The sequence below is a fragment of the Mastigoproctus giganteus genome, chromosome 9, assembly GCF_048544385.1.
Source record: "Mastigoproctus giganteus isolate SK-2022 chromosome 9, ASM4854438v1, whole genome shotgun sequence".
Lineage (NCBI taxonomy): Eukaryota > Metazoa > Arthropoda > Arachnida > Uropygi > Thelyphonidae > Mastigoproctus > Mastigoproctus giganteus.
Window position 1 is genome coordinate 23,801,318 of NC_143583.1, and position 15,835 is coordinate 23,817,152.

Here is a 15,835-nt window from a genome sequence, read left to right on the forward strand (position 1 = left end):
TCTTGAGTATTGTACACAGGTCTGGAGGCTTCACTTTAGGAAGGATGCAGAACTGCTGGAACGGGCGAAGAGAAGGGAACAAAAGGGTGCCCTTACCTAGAAAGATTTCAGTTCTGCAAATTGCAGCATCTGGAGACTAGACACCCACAGGGTGATCTGATTGAGGTATTTAAGGACTTGAGTAAGCTGAATGAATGCCATTATTCCCCTTGTTGAGACTACACACAAGGGGGCATAAATTTAAGTTGAGGAAGGATGGTTACAGGTTAGATGTACAGAAGTTTGCCTTCTCTAACAGGTGGTTGATTGTTGGAACAGGCTTCCATCTGTTGTTGTGGAAGTGGATGGTTTGAATAAATTTAAGGAAGAACTAGACAAATCCGTGGCAAGTATGGATGGATGAAATGTGTAGTTTTTTTTTTTTTTTTTTCGGAATATTTATAAGCTTGCTTTGTTTCATCATTTGCTACTACTACTATAACAAAACTGTACCAAATTCCACCTTCATTAATTTTACTAACTCCTCTTAGAGTCTATAAACCTCAGTCAGGTCCCCTCTCAGGTTATATGCTAGTTATACAGTTCTGATATAGTTAGCATTAGCAGAGGCATACGATACAAGAAAGCAAGCTTATGCAGCATCAGCCAAAAAAAAAAAAACCCTCTCATTTCACCCCTCCATTCTTCCAAATGGCTGTCCAGCTCAGCCTTAAATTTATTTAGGATATCAACTTCCACAACAAAAAAATGGAAGTCTTTTCCACCAATCAACTACCTGCTGGCTAAAGTCAAATTTCCACACATCTATTCTACAACTTTCTTTCCTCAATTTGACTCTAAATGCCCTCTCAAGTTCTTAATCTGAGCAAGAGGAAGAATTCCATCAGCATTCTGCTTGCTCAACCCATTCAAGGCCTTATACACTTCAATCAAATCATCTCGTAGGTGCCTACTCTCCAGGTGCTGCAATTTGCAGAACTTAAACCTTTCTTGGTAAGAGCACTCCTTTGTTCCCCTCACCAATCTTGTTGCCCTTCTTTGTACTCATTCTAGCAACTCTACATTCGTCCTAATATAAGGCCTCCAGACCTGTACACAGTACGCTTAGTGTGGCCTGACCATTGCCTTGTATAGCGTGATAGTCACCTCCCTGTCCCTGCTAGCAAAATTCCTATACATCATTGACAAGACTCCATGACCTGCCCTGGCAGCCCGTCTGCACTGCTGTGCAAACTTCATATTTTACTACACAATTACCCTCAGGTGGTGCCTCCGTAGCCAGGTGAGAAGGAGCAGCAGCGCATAGCACATGCTTCTTGATTAGACCGGGGTTTGAGCCCGTGACCACCAAATACAGAGGGTGCGGAAAGGTCAGGGAATGACCACCGCATATCCCCGGAGCAATATGGCCTTAGTTGCTAATACTCCTAAAAACCAAAAATAACAATAAATAATATACCCTCAGGTCTTTTTCACTTTCCACTTACCTGAATGTAGTACAGAGTTGGTATGTTTCTCTTCAGTTATTGCTACCCATATGCAGTACTTTGCATTTGTCAATGTTAAGCTTCAGTTGCCACTTCTCAGCCCATTTTCCCAACTTATCTCTTCCAGTTGGAGTAGCATATAAAAAGTACTGTCTTAACTGTCGTTAACAACCCTGCCAACCTTTGTATCATCTGCATACTTGGACATTAAACCTGATATACCTTCATCAATATCATCGATAAATATACAAAACAGCAATGGGCCAAACACAGAACCCTAGGGAACTCCACTAATAACATTTGTCCACAAAGAGCAGTGTCCATTGATTACCACTCTCTGTCGTCCCCCACTCAATAATCCCTTTATCCATTGTAGCAACTTACCCTTAATGCTATACCTTTCCAATTTGTAGAGCAGTCTTACATGTGCAACAGTATCAAAAGCTTTCCTGAAATCCAAGTATATGATATCAAAATTATTTTTGGCATTCAGTTCCTTTGTGACTACATCATAGTATCTAATCAAATTGCTCAGACAAGACCTCCCTTTAACAAACCCATGCTTTGTCTTAACTATTATTGCAGTCTCGTCTAGATGATCCTGCAATGCTTCTTTAATCAGCGATGCCATTATTTTCCCCGGAACACAAGTTAAGCTAACAGGTCTATAGTTACTTGTGTCACCTTTTGAACCCCCTTTGTGAATTGGTGATACACACCACCAGTCCATGGGGACCTCCTCTGAGTCCAAGGAAGCTCTCTAATTATGGCTAAGGGTTTGCTTACTTCCTCTGCTGCCTCCTTTAATATAACGGGATACATCCCAGTTATATTAAAGGAGGCAGCCAAGGGCGTAAGCAAACTTAACCATAATTATATATCCTTTTACAAGGTGCACAAATACTGTAATTAGAAAGTTTTAATTTTAGAACTTTATCTGTTGTAAATGTATTGAAGAGGCCATTTAAATCACCCCAACCTGGTTGCTACAGTGTTTCCATTGTGGTAAATTGTTAAAAGGCAATCAGATCCCAATAAAAATCATGTTTATCTTATGAGATAAATTAGCTGACTCTTTTTGTTGCCTTTTTAGTAAAAAAGGAAAGAAAATAAGTTATTAGTTATTGTGATATTTCTAGACTTTCATGTATCATTTATAACTAGTGTCTTGTAGTTAGAATAACATTTTAAATTCTTGTCATGTAACAAGATTAATATTTATGTGCATTTGCTCATTTTGTTATTTCAGGAATTTATACCCGTAGAGATCTCAACATGCCAATATCAGTACCATTTCGTACTGGTGGGCCATACGATTTCTTTAAGGATTGTCCTTTAACAAATATTGGCCTGTATCAGGCTACATTAACAGGTAAGTGAATAATATTGCATTGACAATGTAAAACATCTAAAAATAGTGTACTCATTCCATAAAAAAACTGACAGGATCTTCATTTGTTTTGAAGGCTATTTTTTAATATACCAAGGAATTACACCATGGCGAGATCCAAACTTCCTTGCATTTCGAGGGTACAGCTCTGCAACGGTGTTCGCAGGCTGGCCGCTAGTTAGTACACTGGACCGAACCTATTGGTAACTCTCTAGGAGGCTTCTGGATCAGCTAGTGTATAATCTTGCTACCTCTGGTCTGCTAGATAGTGACTGGAGGGAGTCTGAGTAGTGTGTGTGTGTGTGGGGACATTGTCGAGGCCACGTTATGTCAAGAATCTGGGTATATTCTTACCATGTGTACTCCATATCCAAAAATTTCATTACTGCATACAGCATGTCCCCCCCCCCACTTTTTCTTACTATTGAATACACCAAGAATTGTCAAACTAATAGAGCAAACTTATCTGTGAAAAGATCTAAACCTCCCAACCACTTCTTAGTTCATTTCACAAATATACATGGTCTCAATTCTAATCCCAACGATGTTCATTTCCACTTACAGTCTGTCAAAACCCACATACTTTTTCTGACAGAATCTCAGTTATCGGTTGATTCAACCACTGCTCATCTCAGTTGTCCAAATTATTCACTGTATGATTCCTTGTTTTCCTCAAAGGCCGTACTTCTGCATACGTCCGTTCTGACATCCCTTGTCAGAGAGTTGGTAATTTGGAATCTCCTCTGACTTAAAATCTCTCTACCCCATTGTGTCAAATTCATCTGTTGTCTGGCCCGTTCTCCCAACTCCATTAATCATTTGGAGCTCTTTGACTTCCTCTCTTTGCAATGCGACTTTCTCCAGTCCAGCTTTCCTAACAGTGAGGTAATTTTCCTTGGTGATTTTAATGTTCACAACTCCAGCTGGCTTCTGTTTTCTTGTCACACAGACCCAGCTGGTTGAGATGCTGAGACTTTTGCAATTACTAATGACCTTGCACAGATTGTTCATTTACCTACAAGAATACCGGACAATCCTAATCATACAGCCAATATGCTTGATCTTTTTCTCACAAACAACCCTTCTAAGTACACGATCGAAGTGAGTTGTCCTTTAGGCACCTCAGCTCATAACTTTGTGATTGTCTCTTCTCCAGTGGAGCCTTTATCTCATGGCTATTCCCAACCTCGTTTTGTTTGGCATTACAAGAATGCAAAATGGGATGACCTGCAAGATTTCTTTTCTTCTTTTCATTGGTCACTGGTGATATTCTGTTTCAAAACTTCTGATGTCCACGTTTACTCAGATTGTGTCAGTGAAATTATTCTTGTAGGAATGGAATCTTTTATTCCCCACTCCACTTTAAAATCTTGTCTTTTATCTAAACCTTGTTTTTCCAATAAATGTGCTAAGGTTGTTCAAGAGAAGAATGCTGCATATCGTAATTGGCTTGTTTCCAATTCTTCAATTTCATTTTCTGCTGCCTATGCCAAAGCTAGCAACAATTGTAAAGCAGTTATTAATCATCCAAACTAGATTTTGAACAGGCTAAGTGTAGAAAACTTGCTTATTGCCCTAATGGTAACCGAACATTCTGGTCTCTCACCAAAGCTATTAGCCGCAACTTTTGCCCATCTCTGCTCCCACCATCTGTCAAAACCAGATGGTTCTATTGTCACTTCAGCCAAAGACAAAGCTGACCTGCTAGCATCCCATTTTACTTCCAACTCATGTATTAATGATCTTGGTAAAACACCTCCCACCATTCCCAACACGCTCCATTCAACGCCTCCTGTGGTCTTCTGCCAAAAGGATGTCAGAAGGATTTTGATGAATCTTGATGCTAAGAAAGCTCCAGATCCTGATGGTATTTCTCCACTTGTTCTCAAAACCTGTGCTCCTGAACTTATACCTATTCTTTGCTGCCTTCTTTCACTTTCTTATTCGAAAGGTGTTTTTCCTTCTGCTTGGAAATTGGCTCATATCCAGTCAGTTCCTAAAAAGGGTGACAAATCCCTCCCATCCAATTATCGTTCCATTGCAATTACTTCTACTCTTTCTAAAGTACTGGAGAAATCAATTGACCACCTACTGTTAAACTATCTAGAAACCTTCTGTCTGATCAACGATCGCCAGTATGGATTCCATCTGTGTCGATCCACTGGTAATATTCTGGCTTGCGTTACCCACTTATGGACAAATTCAATGGAAAAGTTTGGTGAAACACAAGCAGATGCTCTTGATATCTCAAAGTCTTTCAATCATGTTTGGCACAAAGGTCTTCTAAACAAGCTTCCATCTTATGGTTTGCCAACTGTTTTTTGTGATTGGTTATCCAGTTTTCTCTTTGACCACTCATTGAGGGTAATGGTAGATAGCTCTCTGTCTTCTAACTTCTCCACTAATGCTGGTGTCCCCCAAGGTTCAATTCTTTCTTCCACTCTTTTCCTCTTGTACATTAATGACCTTGTTTCATTGACCAGAAATCCTATCCATAGTTTTGCTGATGATAGCACATTGCATTCCACTCCCCAGTTTGAGAAACCTTGCCCTGCTCAATCAGCTTCAACTTCTTGAATATCCGCTACCAATTCCTTAAATGCTGACCTCTAGTATATTCTCTAGTGGGGCAAAGGCAACTTAGTTAATTTCAATCTTTCAGAAACTCAGTACTGTTTTATATTGCCCAAAAAGGATTCTTCTGCTCCTGTGCTTATCTTTGGTGACACTCCGATTTCTTGCCAAGATGATATATCTCTTTTGGGGATTACCCTGACTGCTAATCTCTCTTGGCACAAGCACATTACAAATATTGCTTCCTCTGCATCTAAAAAACTTGGTTTTCTCTTTTGTTCTTGGCGTTACTTTTATTCCAAACAGCTGTTCACTCTGTACAAATCGCAAATCCGCCCTACCATGTAATATTATTCCCACATCTGGGGCAGTGCCCCCAAAACCTCTCTCAGGCTTCTAGATTCCATTCAGAAGAGAGCAGTTAGGTTAATTAATGACTCATCTCTAATAGAGTCTCTCCACTTGCTGTCTCATAGACGTACTGTTTCTGCTGCATGCCTTTTCTACTTATACTTCCATGGGCACTTCTTCTGAATTGGCTTCTATAATTCCTGCTCTCTCTTTCAAAACAGTCCAAACACGTTCTGCCACCAGCCACCATCCATTTACGGTGCCACTTGAAACCCACAGAACCAACTTTTCATCTTCACATTTATTCTTTCAAATGTCGTTTTCTGGAACAACCTTCCTTCATACGTATTTCCTGAAAATTACAGCCTACAGAAGTTCAAGTCTAATATGTCAACATATATATTCTTTCATCTTCTTAACCTCCAACCCAAGCATGGTACTAAGTACTATAGGTTCTAATACCTCTCGTGTTCAGGGTTTTCATAAAAAAAAAAAAAAAAAATTAGAAAAGTTATCTGCTTGATTGTAAATAAGACAGAATTGAACAAAATACTTTTTATTGCTGTTATTATCTCCAAATATATTTTAAGGTTTTATCAAATGAAAGTCATCTGTGGCTTACTGTTTATGCCATTTTATTGTAGCACTTGTGCACATCAGCATCACTTGAGAAATAGCAGCCATGTGGATTTCTTCAAGTAATGAAATAATTGAAAATCATTATTTAGTAGTTTTGGAACTTAAGATGGTCGGTTCCTTTTCTTTGGAATCACACCCCAAATATGGGTGTGAATTTTTGAGGCACTTACTGGAATGTTGTCGCAGAGGAAAAGAAAAATCATGAGTGTGAAAATTACTCTTATTTTTGGTTTGATCGATCATTATCTTTATTATCAATGTGAAGATGAGCAAGTAAATCGTAAATCATCATTCTCCATAACAATACAGTGGTTTTTAACATTTATCACCCATTTGGAAAGATTTTGTGGTTCAGTTCTTCTCTCTCCTGGCTTATAATTTAGGAATAACCGCCATATGTTTCATCTTGAAATCTTTGTCAGAGTGTTAAATTCAAAAGAAGGGCTTAAACACATGTATGTGCTTGCATCAGTGATGATTTTATTATCGTTTTTAAATTCTTTACTTGTCCAGAAACACAGAGTACATTACAGGTGACCCCCACTTAACGCTGATAATTCATTCTGGGAAAAAACAGAGCACTAAGTGAATCCATGCTAAGCGAGTGGCACATTCCCATAATGTAACATATGTATTTGTGAGTTGCGGTTGGTGCCACAGGATATTTCCTAATCAGTAATAAATGGTAGTGAAAAGATGCACACATATACTGCATTCTGCATTACATACGTATATAATTATGTGGTAACTACTTGCGTATCAAAATTAAACTTAAAATTCCAATTAAAATCATGAATTTAATTGATGAATTTAATCATGAAAAATGTGTCGATTTTGGGTTCTCCTTTGGCCCTCTTCTTGGAAAACTAAAAGGGGTTTTAATTTTAAATCCCCTGCAGCATTACCACCCAACAGTAAAGTCAACCGCTCCTTTGCCGCTTTGAAACCTGGCATGTTTTTTTCTTCATTTAATATGAAACTTCTTTAAGGCATTCGTTTCCAAAAACATTCACTTCATCCTCGCTAACAGAAGATATATCGTGAATGATGTTACTGTCCTGAACAAGGTAAATGTTGGAAGTGATCACAGAATGTTAAGATGCACACTTCATATAAATGTAAGAAAAGAAAGGAAAAAATGACTTGAGTAAATAATACGAAGGTCTTTGAGATAACAGAAGAAGAGAAAAAGCAGTATGTACTGGAACTTAAGAACAGATTTGAGCTTCTGCAGACTGTTCAGGACCAAGATATTGACGAGGAATACTACAACTTTCTGAAAGCAATAAAGCCCAAGAAATCTATAGGTAAAAAGAAATATAAAGAAGAAAAAAGTCAAGAAACACTTGTCATGATGAACGGAAGACGACAATTGAAGAGCAAAGTAAACACTGACAAGGATAAAATTGAGTATACTGAGTTATGCAGAGCCATTAGAAAGAGACTAAGAGAGGACATAAGAAGGCTTAACACAAGAAAAGTAGAACAAGCGTTAAGGGAAAACAAAGGATTTAAATCAGTAGCCATGAGCAGTAATACAGAAAGACAATGATACTGAAACTGAAGAATAGCAATGGTGTACTTATAAATAGCAGAGAAGGCATAATTCAAATAGCAGAAGACTACTATAGAGAATTATACAAGGAGCGAGTGATTGATGCCAGCAGTGGGGAAGATGGATCACAAATTAGTAACACATACGACATACCCGATATCCTTCCTGATGAGGTAGAACATGCGTTGAGGAAAATGAAGAACCAGAAAGCCCCGGGGAAAGATGAAGTTACTGTAGAGTTATTAAAATTGGGAGGAAGAGACCTGACACAGAAACTGGCAAGACTCTTCACAAAATGCATTAGAAAAGGTGTGACACCTAAGGAGCGGAATAATGCAATCATAGTTTTGCTGCATAAGAAAAGAGATAAATCAGAAATTGGAAATTATAGACCAATTATCTTGTTATCCCAAGTTGTCCCACATCTACAAGTTGTTCACAAGGGTCATTACTAACAGATTAGAAAGAATAATTGAATCAACCGAAAGAGCAAGCTGGCTTTAGGACAGGATTCTCAACTATGGATCACCTTCACGTAATGTCACAGCTAATGGAGAAGGCAAATGAATATAAAACACCATTATGCCTGGCATTTGTGGATTATGAAAAGGCATTTTACTCCATATAGCATAGGGCAATGTTTCGGGCACTGGAAAGACGAGGCATAGATACACCATATATAATGATTTTGAAGAAAATATATGAGAATGCTACCTCCTTTATTAGACTGGACAAAGACGGTAGTAAATTTAAAATTGAGAAAGAAGTTCAACAAGGAGACACAATATCTCTGAAGTTGTTTACTGCTGCCCTAGAAGAAGCTTTCAGAAGATTAGCCTGGTCGGTCACAGAAAGGAGTCGATGTGAATGGAGTGTACCTAAACCATTTATGACTTGCAGATGACATTGTGGTCGTAAGCCACGATCCCAAAGAATTAGAGGAAAATCTTAATCAGTTATGCAGTTAGTAAGGATTTTGGACTAAAGATGAATATGGCTAAAACAAAAGTAATGATGAACAAGTTTGCCACAGAAAGGGAAATAATGATTGAAGGAGCAGTAATTGAAAAGGTGGAGTCATACACTTATCTGGGACAAGTCATTAGCTGTAATAATGATAAATGGTTGGAAGTCAAGAGAAGAATAAATTTTGGATGGATAGTATTCAGGAAATATAGTCACATACTGAGGAGCAATATCCGAATTTGTCTGAAACATAAAATAATGAACCAATGTATACTCCCCACCATGACTTATGGAAGTGAAACTTGGGCACTCACCAAAAGAATGGAAGAGAAGTTGAGAACTACACAGCGAACAATGGAACGAATTATATTGGAAATCAGACTGTTCGATAAGAAGAGAAACACGTGGATTAGGCAGCAAACTCAAGTAAAGCTCATTCTTATCAAAACTAAAAAACTAAAATGGTCTTGGGCAGGACACACAGCTCGAAGACATGATGACAGATGGACTAAGAAAATAACAGAATGGTACCCAAGAGGAGCTAGAAGAAATCCTTGAAGACAATGACAGAAATGGACAGATGAAATTCTTGAGTTTGTGGGTAGTAAATGGATGGCCATTGCACAAAACAGAAGGAATTGGAAAGTTGCTGTAGAGGCCTTCATACTGCAGTGGATTGAAAATGGCTGATGATGATGATGATTCCAAAAAAGTCCTGCTTCACCTATGTTAAAAACTTGTTGAGAAGTATAATACATAATACCCCTCATCAATAATTTTAAGAAGTTGTTTTTTGAAAGTCTTGGCTGCTTGATCTGTACTTGCGGCTTCTCCCTGGATCTATTCAACCAGACCTTACTAGATTTAAATGGTTCCACATTTTTTTTTTTAAGGTGAGTTTTCTTCAGATCATCATATAGGCTAATCTTTCTCTCTCTCTCTCTCTCTTTTTTTTTTTATAATATTTAACTGAATTCTGCATTGGATATTATCTTCAATAAAATTAATTAAAGTCTTTCCATTTCAATCCTAATAGCCGAAATTTTCTTGCCCTGGTTTCTTGCAGTGGAACAGTTGTCTTTCCCGCTGCTAAAATTAATTCTTTATTTTTTATAATTGTTCGCACAGTTAAACTTGCCAGTCCTAAATTATGGCACACATCCACTTGTCATTGACCGGAATTGATTCACTTCAAAACGTCTAATTTAATTTTCAAATTCAGTCTTTTGCTTACATTTATAGTCTTCGTACTGCCTCCAGATATTGTTGCTTTACATTCTTATCCGTCATTATTAACACTTCGAAAATGTAACTGCGTTGATTGCATTAATTATGATATAATGTTCGAGTAAACTGTCCGTTACGCACGATGTCTAATGCTGTACTGAGTGATGACTAGACTTCAGATAAATGCATATATTGCAAATATTACAAGCAATGTACTTGATCATTTTTTAAAATGTTGTCTCGGAACTACATAACAAGTCACTGTACTGCAATTAAATTAGCGTGTGAGAAAATTTCACTGAGCATGGGAAAATTTCTCAAGTCGGTGTGAGAAACATTTTAATGCTGTTTTGCTATTCATTTTCAAGCTATCGACTCCATCAAATGAAGCGATTTTGTTAAATATGCCAAAAATGCAATCTGTAAAAAAGTGTTATAGTGATTTGTGACAGCGTTATATATAGTCAGATATGGGTTATAATATAAGAACAGCGTTATAGCAAATCAGCGTAAAGCAAACCGCGTTATAACGAAGGCCTGCTGTATATATACATATAAGACGAAAATACTAAGACAAAATCCCTCTATAGAAAAACTCCATTGAGATTGACATAAGCTTTTAATGCTCATGTTACCAATGTAAGTTATGGTATTGCAAATATCACAAAGAATGTACTGAAAAATTCTGTTTATTCTATCGAAATTTTGTTTTAACAAATATCACTGAAAATTATTTCAAAAGAACTGTTTGTTCAAATAAATTTTATTGCATTTTTCTGATATATAGAAGTAGAAATTTCAGCTTTATTTTAGTTAAATATAGACTTTAAATCTAATTTAAGTACTAAATAAACATAAGTAAAATTATTTGTTCAAAGAATAATTGTTTCAAAGCATATTTTATTTATAAGCACTGTGTCATGTAAAATTTTAATACACTGCACATCATAAATATAAAAATGAATATAACTTGGCATTTTTTTATATTAATTGTCATTGTTTATATTTAAGGTTAACTTTTTTTCTGCAAAGAATAAAATTTGATTGATTTTGATTGTGCAAGTTGAATTAGATTGTTAATTCTAATGTTTTTTTTTTTTTTTTTTGCAGTTTATGAGAATTATATAGAATAAAAAATCATAAAAACATGAGGTGTTTTTCATTATAATCCTGTGTTTTTTTTTTATATGGTTTCTTCAATTTGAGTATTTTTTTAAAAAATTTACTCTAGAAGTAAAAGAAAGAAGGAAAGTAACCACCAAGTGCACAAATTCGTCATTTCACTGACCACATCATCATTATCATCCTTTTTCCTTTTTTTGTGAAAAGGTGAAGTATATCTTACCATTGCATACTATAGGAGAGAAAATTGTATTTGAGCATAATCATTCAGATATACAGAAAACATAGCAGGGGTTATGATAATGAATTCCTTTCCATTTTTGTTTATTCCTTCAAGTGACTCTTCCCTTAACCATATTCACAATACACTGTGTCATTTGTAATTTTCACATGTCTTTTGTTGTAAAGCAATATATTTAGGTACATAGATGAATTTTGAAAATGACTATATTGCCAAAAGTACCTTAGGAATTTGCAAAAATTAACCATACCTACCATTCATATCAGCATGAATTGTTGAGGAGGCTTCCATCCTGCAGTGGGTTGACAATGGCTGCACTTTACCTTTACCTTTTACCATTCATATATCAGAAAAAGGTTCTTGCTAAATTCAATGAAAAGTTTTCTTTTGTTTTCCTTTTTTTTTTTTTTTTTTTTTCTAAGGTCAGTGAAATACACCATATTATCCAAAAGTACTGGAACACCAAGCAACAGTCACTAATATACTGACATACAGGAGCTTATGTCTGGTAAGTATGGACCCAGGGTCCTGAGCTGGATATCATCATTCGTCTCTTCCTTGACAGTTGGACAAACAACTTGAGTAGTCGAGAACTGCTAATTTTTATTTTGAATTTATTTTGTATGCAAGAATTTAGAACAAAAGTTTGCTTTTTCCTTCATCCCCCCTTCTAGATATATGCTATTTCAACACCATTTTGAATTCCATCTCATCTGGATGCAGCTGTTTCTGAAGAAAACCCCAGGTAAGAGAATTAAATTTCTAAAATTTAATATTTCAAAAATAGCCTATACTATCCCTTTTTGGAAAAAAATCCACAAAGTTTATTTTAAATCCATAATGAGATCGCAGATCCACTACAAGGAAAAATTACAATAAATTATTAGCATTTGTCTGACTTTATGAAAATTAGCGGGTCTCGACTACTCAAGTTGTCTGTCCAACTGTCTAATAAAGTTTTGAGATTTTAGGACCTCCATATTTTTTATCACTTCTCTTTCTTGGTGATTCCCTTCTACTTCTGACTCTTGTTCTCTCTCTCTCTCTCAGAGTAACTCAGAAATTTTGTTTTTGGCTGGTGCAGCAAAAGCCTCAGCCTTCCTTGCACTATACAGCTAATAATAATAATAATAATAACAGCCATCCCGATCATCGTATCAATCACCATATGGTGCCAAAGATCCTACATAACAGCCTAGCAGCAATAGATCTCCCAGTGAACACCTACAAGGAACTTCAGAAAGTTGCAATCACAACAACAAAAAATAACAACCACCACCTACTTGGTAGCAATATCTGTCATGAGATGGAACCCCCAACACTGGCAACCTGCAGAAAACCAATGGGGAAAATATCAGGAAGTACACTAACCTAAGGCAGGAGATCAAAGAAATGTGGCATATGGAACAAGTAACGACCATCCCAATCAATGTGTCAACCACCAGTATGGTGCCAAAGACCGGATAATCAGAGAGTTCCTCGACCAACGGTAACACCAGACATAACAACTACCTTGTGTACTTGGTAGCAATACCCGTCAGGAGGTAGAACTCCCAATCAGTGGGAAATAATATAATAATAATAATAATAATAATATGCAGTTTGAGTGGATTATATCTGTAAATCTTAAATAATTCATGCCAGTTGCAGGCTGGGAGCCGTTCCAGATTACCTGCTGAAGTTATTTAAAATTAAATAAGAAATAATTTATTTGCATCTGTGAATACTCAATATAATGCTTTGATTAATAACTCTGTTATGGACATCTTTCAACATTGGACCCCTTTAAATGTCATTGCAATATTTTTCCAAATGTTCATCACCCTACTAAAAGTATTTGAAAATCCCTCCAATTGGGTTCAAGTGCAATTATACAGAGCAGGAACAGGTTTAAAAGCAACAACAAAGATTATTTATTTGATTAATTTATATAAGTGACTAAAACCATAAATTTTAATACAATGAAAGCTGCTTTGATATCCTGTATGACACCATTTATTGTTTGTTATCTCTGTTCAAGCCTGTGTTCACTAGCAATTTTCTTGTTCTGCAGACTGAACTACCCAGAATAACTCATGGGAAAACCCTACTCTCTCTTGCTGAGTTTAGCTAATTGTGGCCCTGATTGAAAAGGCCTTAAAAATTATCCACTTTCCACTGGAACTCAAGCCTACATTTCTCTGAACTATGTGATTATCTTTTGGTGTCCCAGTAAATTTTTATATATAACATAATGCAGGGATAGCCAGCCCACAGCACACATGTGCAAGTAGCCAACAAAACTCTTATCAATGTCCTGCTTTTCAATTTGAGAAAAAATAACATAAAAAATTTATGCAATCCAGTTTAAATTTCACTGAATTATATTGCCAGAAATTATGACCCAGTTTCAATGTGATGGAAGCCTACAGTTCATATTTACTGCCTTTTAGCATTAATTTGTCTAAGGAAGAAGGAGGTAGAGTGCTTCTCATAACGTTGATTCTGTATGGGTGAATTATCACTTACAATATGAACTTATTCACATAATATTTAATCTTCTGGTGTCTCCTTAATACATTTTTAGTTACATTATGGCTATTTCTATCATGGCAAGGTCTGGATTGTCATTTGTTTTTATTAAATTTATTTTATAAGTATAAAATTGTTTTAATTTTTTTTTTTTTTGTTACCAGTGCTTAGCATAAAAGTCCTTTACATAGTTACTGAAAACATTTAATGGTGCCAGGTGCAGATCAATTGGTGTGGAGCAATTATTGATTGTGGTAGCTTCTAGATGTGTGCCACCCCTAGGTGGCACACATGGCATTTTCAGCAGAATATGTGACAAAACAAGGAAAAGTTGACCTTTACATAGCGTATACACGAAATACACCCTTTACATAGCATATACATGAAATTGACCTACTGAAGTTCATAATTTGCTATTTTTCCCACAAGATCATCATCAGCCATTTTCAATCCACTGCAGGATGCAGGCCTCTCCAGCAACTTTCCAGTTCCTTCTGTTTTGTGCAATGGCCATCCATTTACTATCCACAAACTCATGAATTTCATCTATCCATCTCCACCTTTGTCTTCCAGGTTTTCTTCTAGCTCCTGTTGGGTACCATTCTGTTATTTTCTTAGTCCATCTGTCATCATGTCTTTGAGCTATGTGTCCTATCCAAGATCATTTTAGTTCTTTAGTTTTGATAAGATTATCCTTTACTTGAGTTTGCTGCCTAATCCATGTGTTTCTCTTCTTATCTAACAGTCTGATTCCCAATATAATTCATTCCATTATTTGCTATGTAGTTCTCAGCTTCTCTTCCATTCTTTTGGTGAGTGCTCAAGTTTCACTTCCATAAGTCATGGTGGGGAGTATACATTGGTTCATTATTTTACGTTTCAGACAAATTGGAATATTGCTCCTCAGTATGTGACTATATTTCCTGAATGCTATCCATCCAAAATTAATTCTTTTCTTGACTTCCATCCATTTATCATTATTACAGCTAATGACTTGTCCCAGATAAGTATATGACTCCACCTTTTCAATTACTGCTCCTTCAATAATTATATCCCTTTCTGTGGCATACTTGTTCATCGTTGCTTAGGCCGACTGGACTAGCTGGGTGGGTAAAGTGCCTGCCTGGCAACTCAAAGGTCACGGGTTTGAATCCCGCCTCGGGCTTGGATCACAGTACTGCAAAAGCCTTGGGAGGTGCATTATGGCCACAGAAGCCGATGCGCCAACAACTAACAAAAAAAAAAATCATTACTTTTGTTTTAGCCATATTCATCTTTAGTCCAAAATCCTTACTAACTCTGCATAACTGATTAAGATTTTCCTCTAATTCTTTGGGATTAGAGGCTTATGACCACAATGTCATCTGCAAATCGTAAATGGTTTACGTACTCTCCATTCACATTGACTCCTTTCTGCGACCAGTCTAATCTTCTGAAAGCTTCCTCAAGGGCAGCAGTAAACAACTCCCCTTGTTGAACTCCTTTCTCAATTTTAAATTTATTACTGTCTTTGTCTAGTCTTATAAAGGAGGTAGCATTCTCATATATTTTCTTCAAAATCATAATATATGGTGTATCTATGCCTTGTCTTTCCAGTTCCCGAAACATTGCCTTATGCCTTATGGAGTCAAATGTCTTTTCATAATCCACAAATACCAGGCATAATAGTGTTTTATATTCATTTGCTTTCTCCATTAGCTGTGACATTACGTGAAGGCAATCCATAGTTGAGAATCCTGTCCTAAAGCCAGCTTGCTCTTTCGGTTGATTCT

At 36.6% G+C, this 15,835-nt stretch overlaps 1 protein-coding gene across 1 annotated transcript in view; it reads left to right on the forward strand.

Moving 5' to 3' along the window:
- LOC150080096 (ecdysteroid-phosphate phosphatase-like) overlaps window positions 1-15,835 on the forward strand; it is a 62,965-nt gene that overhangs the window by 17,714 nt on the left and 29,416 nt on the right. The window contains exon 3 of the mRNA XM_090381668.1: window positions 2,737-2,859. Within this exon, the coding sequence (XP_090237794.1) occupies window positions 2,737-2,859 (123 nt within the window). The remainder of the gene's footprint in view (window positions 1-2,736; window positions 2,860-15,835) is intronic.